A 12,316-nucleotide genomic window follows, 5' to 3' on the forward strand; every position below is an offset into this window, starting at 1 on the left:
AATCCTGGAGTTTACTGTCAGTAAAAACTGGTTTCTGCTAACAAACACAACATAATAAAAAACACCAGGAAAATTAAGCTCTCTTCTTGCTTTCTTCCGTTTCTTCCCTGAATAGGACAGAAGGCATGCACCTGGTTTAACATTTAAGACTGTGAAACAGATTTTTTTAAAATGGCAAAAGGAGATACTGGGAGAGGCTGGGAGTGGGAGGAATCCCCTGTCCACAGTGCTAGGCATGAAAAACTTGAGAGGAAGTCACTCGAATAAATAAGCTGCAAAACCTTCAAGTGGAAAGCTAAATTCATGCTGTTGTTCCTTTAAACAACTGCAACAAAACATTTATGAAGATTAAGGAAATAAAATTAAGTCTAAAAAGCAGCATGTCTTGAACTGAGAAATTGGAAGGAAGCAGAGATATCAATATGTCAGCATTTCCAGAGGCACAGCAGGTAGCATTAACAGAAAAAGTATTAAAAACCCTCTTATTGAGTACGAAACATTACCACACATAGCAGGAGTCAAAGCACACACATCCACCTCATTTGTATGAAGAGAGTGCTCTGAATAAGCCCCATAAACTGACAGCACAGAAGGAATTGAAAAGATAACAGACCGTATTTATAGAAAGGCTTTAATATCATGGAATCATCTCCATGTAATTATCATCTGTTTTCTAATAAAAGAGGCGTATTCTTCACTTAAAACAGTGGCAGAATTATCATTATTATTTTTCCATATATCTTAGACAAAGAAGCGTGTGTGCAGTATCACAAAGAAGAAACTGTAAGAGGTAGGGACTTTCATATTTCTCTATTTCTACCTATTAAAAAGAGTCATAAAATTAAAGTCTCTTTAATTGAAAAAAAAAAAAAAGAAAAAAAGATGATTTAGCCAAAGACAGATTTGTGGAAATTCACAAACATCAGAAGAAGATATTTGTGACCCTGTAGAGTCCTTATGTCCTAGACTATAAGAAAACATACTTGATAGCTGGATTTAGTTTAACATTTTGTAGGTCACAAGTAGTTGCCCTACCACTGAAAAGGATTTTTTATTCATTCTTTTGACATTTAAAAACGCTTGCTGTGGTGTTCAGTATTGTGCAAATACAGTTGGTATAGAATACATGAAGAAAAAATTCTAACAAAGGAAGAAAAGAGTGCTTGCTCCTTTGCAACTTTCCATTCCTAAGAGTTCTCCCATTGTTTCTTATTTATTGCAGTGCAAACATAAATGTATTTCCTTTAGCAATTAATTGCGTAATCACCTATTAAAACTTGGAGATTTAGTTTGCTCATTTTTTTTCATAGTCAACTTTTCCATTTTGAAATAGGAAAGAAAAAATTGTGCATGGATAAGTTTTTCTATTAACATCTTTTTCTACATTCAGAGCAGAGCAAAGGACCTGCCCTGGAGCTCACGTATTAGGAAAGGATTTGTCCTAAGGCAGCAGAATTTCACACCACATGGGACTCCTTGTTCTAGCAGGCTGGTATTACTCTTCCACCTCCCTGAGTGGCTGTTTCTGCCAGCCACACTGAACACATGTAGCTGTACTGTGCCTGAGCCTTCTCCAAACAACACTGCCTGCTTCCCAGCAGGCACACGAGAAAACTCTGAGATGTGAATAAACTGCTACCAGGTAAGGTTGTTCTACCAGGTGAAATGATTTATGAGTTACCACTTAATAAACTTTGGCCCTTGCTATTTCTGCCTTCTTCCTCTTCATCCATATAAAGCACTGCAGGACATACCAAATTTTCTGTTCCTTTTATGGAACTAAAATTAAAAAGCATCTTAAAAAAAGCATCCCAAGACAAAAATTTGGTTTAGGATTAAAATTAGAAATAATATTTTGAATTGCTTAATCAACCATTACACTTAATAAATATATTATTCTTTTTATATTTTAACCTATACAAGAAAATAAAATCTAATAAAATTTAAATATCAAGCATGCTAATGGATTTTTTATAACCATACTTACAGAAAAAACAGCAGCCAGAGTCTCAACAGCACCAGTACTTAGTGTAACATAGGGGATTGTTTCATGATTGATCCCAGATTCACTAAAGATGTTGTTTGTGTAGTACCAGATCTGTATCAGAGAGAATAAAATGAGTTATTAATCATTATATTTTGAACTAAAATATATTGGTATTCAGTTCAGCCATCTAATGTACTCAAGGCAAAACTTGCTAAAACTCTGAGCATTCCCAAATGACCGAGGGCCGCAGAGGACAACAAATGAAGGGAAGGTGCAAATTCCAGGTGGATGAGACACAGCGTTGCTGTAACTCCACTTGGAGACCCAGGAAGAATTACAAACAGCTTTAACTCAATTTAGCTTGATTCACTTTAGGAGTAAATCAAAGAAACTCACTTTAAGCTTGAACATGAGGATAAAAATAGGTTTTGTGTGGCTTAGCAAGCAGGTTTGTGTAGCTTTATGGAATACTTCAATAGCATGTAACAACACAGGAGAGAACAGGAAAGAGATGTTGAGAGGCACTGAAAAGGATGCTTGTTTTTGGACAGAAGGTGTGAGGTGTATTTCTGCTTTAACCTCACTGGAGTGTGGACATCGGCAATCAAGACATCCCCCTAATCTCTCTTTATCATCCACAGAAAGAAAAGATACTTTTAAGATTAAAATTGCTTGGGGAAAAGTAAAACACTGTTTTTAGGAGGAAATTAACCATAGGCTAGAAGTATCTGTCTCTAATGGACAGAAACACAGGTTGTATAGCCTAGAGGAAGTCAATCATGTTTGGTCAGTAAAACTATATCCAGCAGTGACAATATCCAGGCAGAGAATATATAGTGGCAACATTCTAAAATAGCAAGTTTGGTAAGCATCAGAGTCCCATTCATATCAACTGTGTTTGAAAACCATGTAATATTCATATTTGACTCACGGTGACAGAAAAGAACTAGCCAAAGATTTTGGCTGCCAAAGGGAGCAAGAAGGGGAGACAAAAAGATAATTGATCTAGTAGAAAAAATGAAAAATGATTGAAATAACTGATTATCAAAAGAAAAAAATTCTAAACCACAGGTAATTTATCTGTGAGAACAAAACTCAAAGCCCTGGATAATGATGGCACTAAACATTAAGGTAGCAGTGATATTTCTTCCCATGTGCTCTCCATGGTACAAGCCCTAACAGGGCACACACTGCTAAATAAAGGGCTTGTCAGATGGATGGAAGTGTTATGATTGCAAGAGGAAAACCCTGCTGCCTGCTGGCATATTATGAACATGCTACATCTGTTTATTGAGAAACTAACTCAGCAGTTTCGTAAAAAAAAAAATTCTAAATTCCCAACTAGCCCTTCAGCAAAGCTGCTTGCCCCAGGTCAAAGAGGAAAATCCAACTCTTATTACATAAACCCCAATGACACACTGAGGAGTAAAAAGTCACCTTATCACCTTACAGATAAAGAGAAACTGACTGAAGACTTATGCCTACTGCTGGCACATCAGCTTTCACCAGAACAGATGCAGTGACAAGAAATGATAGCAACAAACTTCTCTATATGAAGTAACCTGCCTTTGTGTAGCACATGCTGGTGTTAATTGTTCATTACCATGCTGACACACAGCACAGACAAACAAAACCAAGTATCAGCTCCCTGTTCCCTCTGAAATGTTTATGCCCACTGATAATTTTTTGGGGACCCAGTACTCTGACAATGTATTGACTTCCCATATACCTACACAGTATATAAGGAGAACAAAGTAGCACAAAAACTGTGATAAAAATCATTTTATTCTTCATATTACAAGTTACAAGATTGATTTAGTGCAGTAAAGTTAGAAAAATATAATCTAGGCATTTCATCCTTGATATCAGTTTTGTATAGCATCTAGATCTAAAAATGACAGAGATATTGCAAGTATGCACAACTTAAAAAAGAAGAAAGGGGCCAAAGAGCCACTAAAGCTGTTAACTCATGAATAAAATTTGTCAAAACACAACAACAAGAGCATAAGATGTTTTGCAAGTGCATGACTGACCACTGATGGTAAGATTAAAAAACTGGCAGAGCAAAACCAGGATGAAATTCACAGATTTATTACTCTCTGTAGCAGCACAAAAATAAATTAGGGTAAAAATTAACAAAATGTACATTTTTCAAAACAGTGAATGTTTTTCAGCCTGTGTACCGTTAAAGAGAGAAAGAACATCGGCAAATTTATTAGGCATACTTTCTAGGCTAGTGATCACTTTTCTAATTTCACTAAAGTTATTTTTCTAACATGCTTTTTGTTAGCTAGTGATTTCATCAGCTAAGAAAATTAGCTAATGATCAGGCTAAAGGTTTTTGAATGAAAGAGCTGTGGAAAATGGTGCAGAAGGCTCAAAACTAAATGGGCAACAGCAGAGACACAGACTGCGTGGCACACTGCGTACTCACTCCTTCCTACACTACCTGGTGCTCTCCACACCAGCAGTGAAGTGCACACCCTTTGCATATTGAAAACATGCATTGTTCCACAGATCCATTCCCAGCATAATTTCTTTGCACCCAAAATACAGCCTTAAGAACAGGCCTTACAGAAGCCTAGGCATCCCACTTTGGAAATGACTCCCTTACAGTAATATGTCTTACTGTGCATTCCTTGACATGAAAAAGTATAAACATCACCAGTGAAAACTTCACTGTAGTTTTGTGACTTCTTTAGAACTGAGATAAAATGGCGGAAGAGAAATAAATTTATTATGGCTTATATGTATCAGATAAATGTTAGCAGAGTAAAAGAGACTAATAGAAAATAATTTATTTATGTCAATTTAGGTCAGACTGTCTGGTATTTTGTTGTAATTAAAAACATGAACATGAGCAGAGCTTCGCCATGATTTCTGTTCCATGTGGAAACAAACAAATGTACAGTTTTTAAGCAAAAGAAATTTTCATGTGAAGTAAAATCATTAAAAAGAAGCAAGTGTTCTCAGATACCAGCAGGATGATTACAGAAATCTGCCAGTTGGCAATTTCCCTGGAGAACGACCTGAGACTCTCGCCTGAAGGAATCCCAACTTTCCCATATGCCCTGTCCAGATGGTAGTTGTGGAAAAGACCAGACTGACTAACAGGGCAGTACAGACAAAGCAAATGAGTTAGAAGGAGGTTCCCTGCTGGTTAAACCTTACTGATGCTGGCTCACACCCAGCACGTTGGTTCAGATGCACTCAGGCTAAACAAGACCCAGGTTCACCAGCATCTGTCACACCCCAACACCTCTCATCTTGGAGCTTCAGGTGACTTGAGCAGCACCAGCCAGGAAAGGCAAGCAAAAGACACAAGTTTTCAAAGCCTGGTCTCTTAATCAAGTGGCCCAGTTATTTCTCTTGACCTCTCTTTTAATTTTCTTGGTTGAATTATTAACTATTACTAACAACTGTTTAACTAATGCATTTTAGAACGCAATTTTTGTGTGAATAATTTTTTTTCATGTTTGGAGATGTTGCATGGGAGGAGAAACAAAGGAATAATAAAAAAGGAAGAGGCTTGAAACAGCCAACTCAACACACAGGTTTCCTGACAGAGACAGTTTTTCTGAGGCATATTTTCAGAAAGTGGCCATCCAATGACACTTTTAAGTAACTGGCATCCATTTTCGACTGGAAATGTCTGACTATCTCCCCACACCCTCACTCAAGCCATGAGAGTGTGGCTTTGTTTTGTCACAGAATACTGGAGAATTTTTATCAACCATTAAGAGTCCTCAAAGTCACAAAACTCTTCCATTTCCCCTGAAAATTTATCTGTGACCTTTTTTTTTAGGCAATGTGTTCCATTATTTGAACAGTCTGTATATTACTATAAGTGTCTTTTTATTTCCCTTATGTGCTGACAAATCTTAAAAAGACTGGATGACAAGGTAATTCTGGCTTTTTTCTCAAAAGTGTATCCACAATGAGGAATAAAATAACCTGTCATTAATGCAGAAATCCTACCATTAGGAGAAAACACTACCTATACATATGTTATTATAGTTTACCCCACAGGATGAAAAAACTCTTCTAATTCCCTCCTAGTATTTTGTAAAAAGCTTTTAGATTCCAGAATTCCAATTGCATTAATATTTTAAGTGATCTTGGACAAATTACCTTCTATTTGGAGTTTTAAAGCTATAGAGATACCTGAGATAAGCCAGAGCTAGTGTTCATAGATACAAAAGCACATAGACCTGGGGAGAAAATCTAGCTGGCCTGTGCTGCAGAGCCACAGTGAGAATTCCTTGCAGCAGCAAGAACGTTGCTTTTCATATCTATAAGCCAGTAATACCTTTGAACTATGAAAAAACCCCTTTCCCTTTCAGGTGCTTAATGAGAATACTTCTTTTGTGCAGCATAAAGCATCTAAGCCAGATGTCACAAGCTGCAGCCAGGATAGCTCTAGCTGGATGTAAAGAAAACACTTTTTGCAATGTAAGTGGTGTAAACACCTGGCAGAGGTTGCCCAGGAAGGTTCTACCCTCTCCACCCTTGAATATGTTTAAAAGTCAATTGCACAAACCCCTCAGTAGCCTGAGCCAACCCTGAAGTCATTCCTGCTCTGGGCAAGGGCTTGGACCAGGTGGAGGGATCTTCCAACCTAAACTGTCCTGTGATCCTCTCATAGTTGAAGCAATAGGCTCAGACAGATGGAAAAGGAGACTTCTGATATCCATTAGCTTCAGACACAATAATGGTCAATCCAAATTGCTACTGACTCTTTTATGTCTTTTTCCTCTTTTCTTCACTTTCCAAGACAGGAATATTGAGGCAATAACAAATCAATCATGAGGTGTGACCTCTTGAAATCACTTACAGGAACTTTTGCTGACTTCTATAAGTACAGAATAGAACCAATCCAAGCTGAAATGTCTACTGAAAAAACTCTGAATAAGCATGGGGCATATCCAGAAACGAAGAATCTGAGTAATCAGAAGTGAAAGCTGCATGCTCTTTCTTTGCTAATCTCTTCTACCTTTTCATGTATTCCTTCAAAATTAACACAACATGGCTTCCCTTCCAATTTTTTTGTTTAAAAACCCCAAACGATACAGATCTCTGCGGATTTTCCCACACGCTGCTCTCACAAAGTCATTACCAATAAGAAACAACCAAAAAAGGAAAGTCATAGAGGCTAGTGAATGGTATAGCCCAAACCCTGTGAGATGCCATGACCTGAAGAAGGACACTTACAGCATTTAGCCCACAGAGCTGGTAGCAGCCCATGGTGACGACCACGGTCACAATCTGCCATCGCACAGCGCGGGTTCTCAGGAGCTGAAGAATCGACACCATCTTGGTGTTTCTTTGGACTCGAGACTCTGCCAAAACTTCTTCTATTTCATGAGACACGTCATCTTTGCCAAGGAATCTCTGAAATGCTACCAAGAGAGGACACATACGTTAGGCCAGACACCTGACACTGTATGCATTTATAAATATCTTGCTTCTTTAAAACAGAAATGTTTGGCACAAACAGGAGACATACATGGGCTACAACTTAATTATTCTTCTGCCAAGAATATCATTCTGCTCTGGATGTGATCAGGTTCATCTCTGCTATTGGGTTCAGAAACTGCAACAAAAATATAAACTATTTGTCTCCCTACAAGGTCTCTCATATTATTTCATATATAATATAGCCTAAGGTCCAGTGCAGAGTGAAAACCCTGTGTAACTTGAAAACATTTAATACCAAAGCATCTCTGAAAATCATTATTTGACTTGGCTACTTTTGCAGCCTCACAATATAGCTGACCTCATTGCTGGAGATAGATTGGATAGAGAAGTAACAAGATGTAAAAATGCATATAAGTCTGTTAAACCAAGAAAAGACAGACATTTGAAAGGAATGGCTATTATTCTTCATATTACCTCTTGTTTTTACTAGCACATAGACAAGAATTCTCTTTTTCAAGGTGGTTAACATTAGCAGTAATTACCCAGAGCTGTTCAAGATTTTATATCTGCCAATGCTGGAGACATGGGAACAAATTTGCATGACCAAAGTAAGCAAGCAACCAACCAATCTCACATCCCCAAAAAGACACCATTTAATATTGCACATTGATAGCTTACTGAAATATCCTTCCACTGTGAATAATACAGGCTTTCCAGCTCACACCTCGTCTAAGATACAAACAGATACCTCCTACTGGACGTGATGTGTCTCCACCAACATTGTTTTACAGATATTGTCTATGCAGATGATACCTCTGTCTCAATCTAATGAACATACCCCAGGGGCTGGCATTTTAAGAGATGTTTAAAATGCTCATCATCTCAGAATGACTGCAGAGAAACAATGACATTACACACACCCCCGCAACAAGGCTTTGTGACCCAGTAGGATGCTAATACTCAAAACAATCCTTTACACAGCAGGACACTTAAAATTGTTATTTTTATTAAATGAATAAGTTCATTTAGTTCACCTAAGAGCCAAATCAATTTTTCTTATCCACAGCTTTGTATAACACTGCCTATAAATAAACGACCACATATTTCAGTATGTTTACACACCTTTGGATCATAAAAAGCACTTGGATAGTCAAAGAAACTAGAGGTACTGACTAGTCATGGTTATTACAGCCAGACTCTATTTAGATTTTGAAGTTACAAAATTTTATCTTTACCCAGGAAGTGAAAAGGCCAGTTAGCAGCATTTCAATGTTGTGAGGGATAGGTCACACAAATGGACTGGTGGCCTCCCCAGAGCATCCCTCTCTGTCACTTTGGTGAATGCACAAGACTGCACATTCTGCCTGGCTCCCAGTCTGGTGGTGCAGGGAACTATTTTGAGCTCTGGGCCAAGATTTTCTGAGGCACTTCGCACTTCTAATGCATTTTAATGTGCCCCACATGGTTCTGCTTAACAAGAAGGATGCTTTTTTTAAGGGATGAACCACCTCTGGCTGTTGAGTTAATTCATAACATTCATATATTCTGATAACCAGTTTCTCTCTTGTGAGAGGAGAGGTCAGAATTTTTAAATCTCTCAGAAACAGCACAAGATTTATCTTTTCACACAGGCTGTACAATCACAAATGAAAAAACAAATTCAGACCTCAGAACCCAAACTTTAAGCTGCTCAGTTTTGCCCTTCGCCATTGCCCATTTTTAAATAAATAACACGCTAAACACTCATTTTAATGAGTATGATGTATTTAAAGATAGTGATAAGAAATGTTAAATTAGAACAATATTCAAGTTGATGTCTCGTGCTGAAATTACACTTTCCTCAGTACTATTAGAACATTGATCAAGAAAAATTCAGGTAAAGATGAGAACAACCAGACATATATCACCAGAGTCTTCCGTGAAAGGATTCTCTCAAATTTTTAAGCATCTGGTTTATCAGTGCATATTAGGTCAGTGCACAATTTTCTTTATTTTTCCTGTCCTTAGAATCCTCAGCATTTAGGGCACACAAGTCAAAAATATAGGTGCAGTCAAGTAAAAAGAGAGCAATCTGTCTTTTTTGCACAAGGGAGCTTGCTGTATTTCTAGAGGGACCAGGAACTAAAAAACTGCAATTACCAAAATTGCCAAGCACAAGGCAGGAAAAAATAGACACCTGATTTCTTTTTCTCTCCTCCATGGCATTAAGTAAAGAGATGTAAATGCCACTAGGCAACTTTGATGGATACTTAAAATTACCAACAAATCAAGAAATGCTAAGAAATTACTATGCTATACATGCATCGTTTTGAATAGACATCACCCAACCTTCTTGGAAAAACATTTTCCTGCTACTCAGCATGTCTCTAATTTTATTCCATTACCAGTTTTTTGGTACCACAAGAATTTCAATTTTATATACAATTAATGTAGAAATAAATTCTGCATTAGCAAGGAGATAGAAAAACTCAAAAGTCTTTCAATATATGATGTTCAGTTTATTAATTTTACTTTCTAAACCCTGGCATTACTGGCACTGAGAAGCACAGCAGTCATTCCTCTCCTCACTGCAGTGACTCATTTCCCTCCGTGACTGGCTTTTCTTGCTATAGAGAAGCCTTATTTTCATGTAACACTTAAAACCATCTAAGGAGTTTCAGTTCTAGAAACTTTTAAACCTTCCCAGATTACTATTTAATTCCCTTGGATCAGAAGGTTATAGAAGCTCAGCCTTCAAAAGTTGGAATACTGCCTTTATAAATAGGAAAAGAACTGGATGGTTCCAGTCAAGAAGAAAGAAGTCAAGAAACCCTTCCATTTACACCACCAGTTTTTATTCATCTCAGCTAAGTGAAGTTGAACCTCTGAAAGAGCTTCAAAGATCTGAAAAAAAATCAGTTGTTACCATCTTTAAAACAAATCAGGCCTTTAAATTAACTGAAGATGGTCACTCAAGACCTCAGCTACATGGGGAATTACTAATTCTTTTTCCATGGTAGCACTTCCAGGACCATGCAAAGAAAGCAGTTATTATCGACAGAATTAGCATGTGAACTTTGAGAAGAAATTTTAAAGGATCAAAATGCTTTTGTGTGGTTTCCAGAATAAAGGCAGCACCAGGCAAGAGGGGGCAGAAAAAGAGACAAGTGCTCACAGGTTGGTTGGGCTTACCCTTTAAAAGAAACAACAAAAAAATTAAAATAAGTTGCAGGAGTATTATTGTCATCTGTTTCCCATGGACACATTCACTTCCCTGATGATTAATTATATTAAATCCATTATCACACTGACACACACACCTTTGTCTAAATTCTGCTAAAACAACATCTTTTTTTGCCACTGTTGAAAACAGTAGACATTTCCCTGTAATAACTCCATGTCAACACAAAAATAATTTACAAAATAAACAAATAGTTATTTTCATATAAACTAATTTTATTAAAGTATCAAATATCCAGAAAGAATAATTCAGGTGTATCTTGTTAAAAGAGATTTAAATGTAATAATGCTTTTTAAATCTAGCAAAATATTGGTTACCTACTAGCATGAAGCGTAGCAAAATTTAAGAAAAAATCTCAGTGAGATATAACTGCAAGCAAATGACTTTAGGCTTTTCCCATGTGTCACCTCCCTCGTCTTCTCAGTAAAGAACACACAGACCTTTTTTGTGTTTTTATCCAGTTAAGGATTACATCTTTACCTGTTTGTATGTCTGGTTTCACAGACCATCAAAAGGCCTGCTCAGGTTCACCTGAAACTAGCCAAGATGTACAGGCAAAAAGACCATATGCATGCCACCCTAAAATAACACAAGAACTGGTAAACGGAGTTGTATTAAAGGTCCAATGAACCCAATATCCTTTGTAAATACAGGAGGCTTAAGAAAAGTTTAAAAACAAATCAGTCACACCACAATCACTCCAGCTTTTGGCAGACAAACATCTGAGATGAAGCCTTTACCATAAGCTGGCAAGTGTAGTAGTCATGCCTGTCTCTTCCTTTCCAATAAGAATAGTTTATAATGATTACAGACACACAAAACTCACAGAGAAACAAAAATTAATCATATAGATCCTTGTTGTCAGTCATAACAACTTCATTTTAATGACTGGATTTGCAGTAACTTGCTCCTGCTGTAACTTTGGGTTTCGTACATCTCCTGCCCACATGGACCCCTGAAGGGCTTTGTAAAAAATTGGCTACCTGCTTTTTTAAATCAGGAGTGGCCTTGCTCTTTTGTCACATGAAAAGGTATCAACTCTAATCCACCTTCCTAAAAATTTAAGTCTAAGCTTCTCAGTATAGCTTTTGTAATGTTTCTTTCATAACCATGGGACTTTTAATGCATGACTGAATATACTAGATGAACAGATTTTGTATGTCACCAACAGATGTTGCTGTGACATTTTATCCAAGTTGTTTGACCCTTAAGACATAACAATATTCTTGTTCTCTGGCAAGCTGGGATACCAGCTGACTTCCATTATTGATTTACATGGCCTGCTACTGTAGCTGCATAGAAAATGCAAGGTTCCACCTTGTAACAGGGCACTTCAAAAAGACACCTCAACTCTCCAACTGAAAGTGTTTATAACCTATGTTGTTAGTCATAACAAATGTTCCATTTTATCACTACTACTGATTTTATTTATATTACATCATTGTGATACTCACAGATCAGCGGTGCACTTGGCCTGCAACTAATAGACAGCTAATGCAAGATCCATGTCTTACTGTTCTAGAACTTGGATGGCAAACGGTCTGATGTAATTATAGCAGCAGATTTTTCTTTTTCTTCCTGTTTCTATCCCTGTCTTCATTCCCACAATCTCCTTCCAAAGTCCTTCTCTTAACCACTTAAATACCCATATCTCCTCTGCTGTCTGGCCATGCTTATGAAGGATCACACCA

General features: G+C 37.3%; 1 protein-coding gene across 2 annotated transcripts in view; it reads right to left on the minus strand.

Annotated features, from left to right (window-relative positions):
* SLC2A9 (solute carrier family 2 member 9) overlaps positions 1–12,316 on the minus strand; it is an 85,046-nt gene that overhangs the window by 38,849 nt on the left and 33,881 nt on the right. For both annotated transcript variants that reach the window (XM_032109689.1, XM_032109688.1), the window contains exons 7-8: positions 7,199–7,386; positions 1,988–2,098 (exon numbers count right to left, since the gene is read on the minus strand). In XM_032109689.1, coding sequence (XP_031965580.1) covers positions 1,988–2,098; positions 7,199–7,386 — 299 coding nt within the window. The remainder of the gene's footprint in view (positions 1–1,987; positions 2,099–7,198; positions 7,387–12,316) is intronic.

The sequence above is a fragment of the Corvus moneduloides genome, chromosome 5, assembly GCF_009650955.1.
Source record: "Corvus moneduloides isolate bCorMon1 chromosome 5, bCorMon1.pri, whole genome shotgun sequence".
Taxonomy (NCBI): domain Eukaryota; kingdom Metazoa; phylum Chordata; class Aves; order Passeriformes; family Corvidae; genus Corvus; species Corvus moneduloides.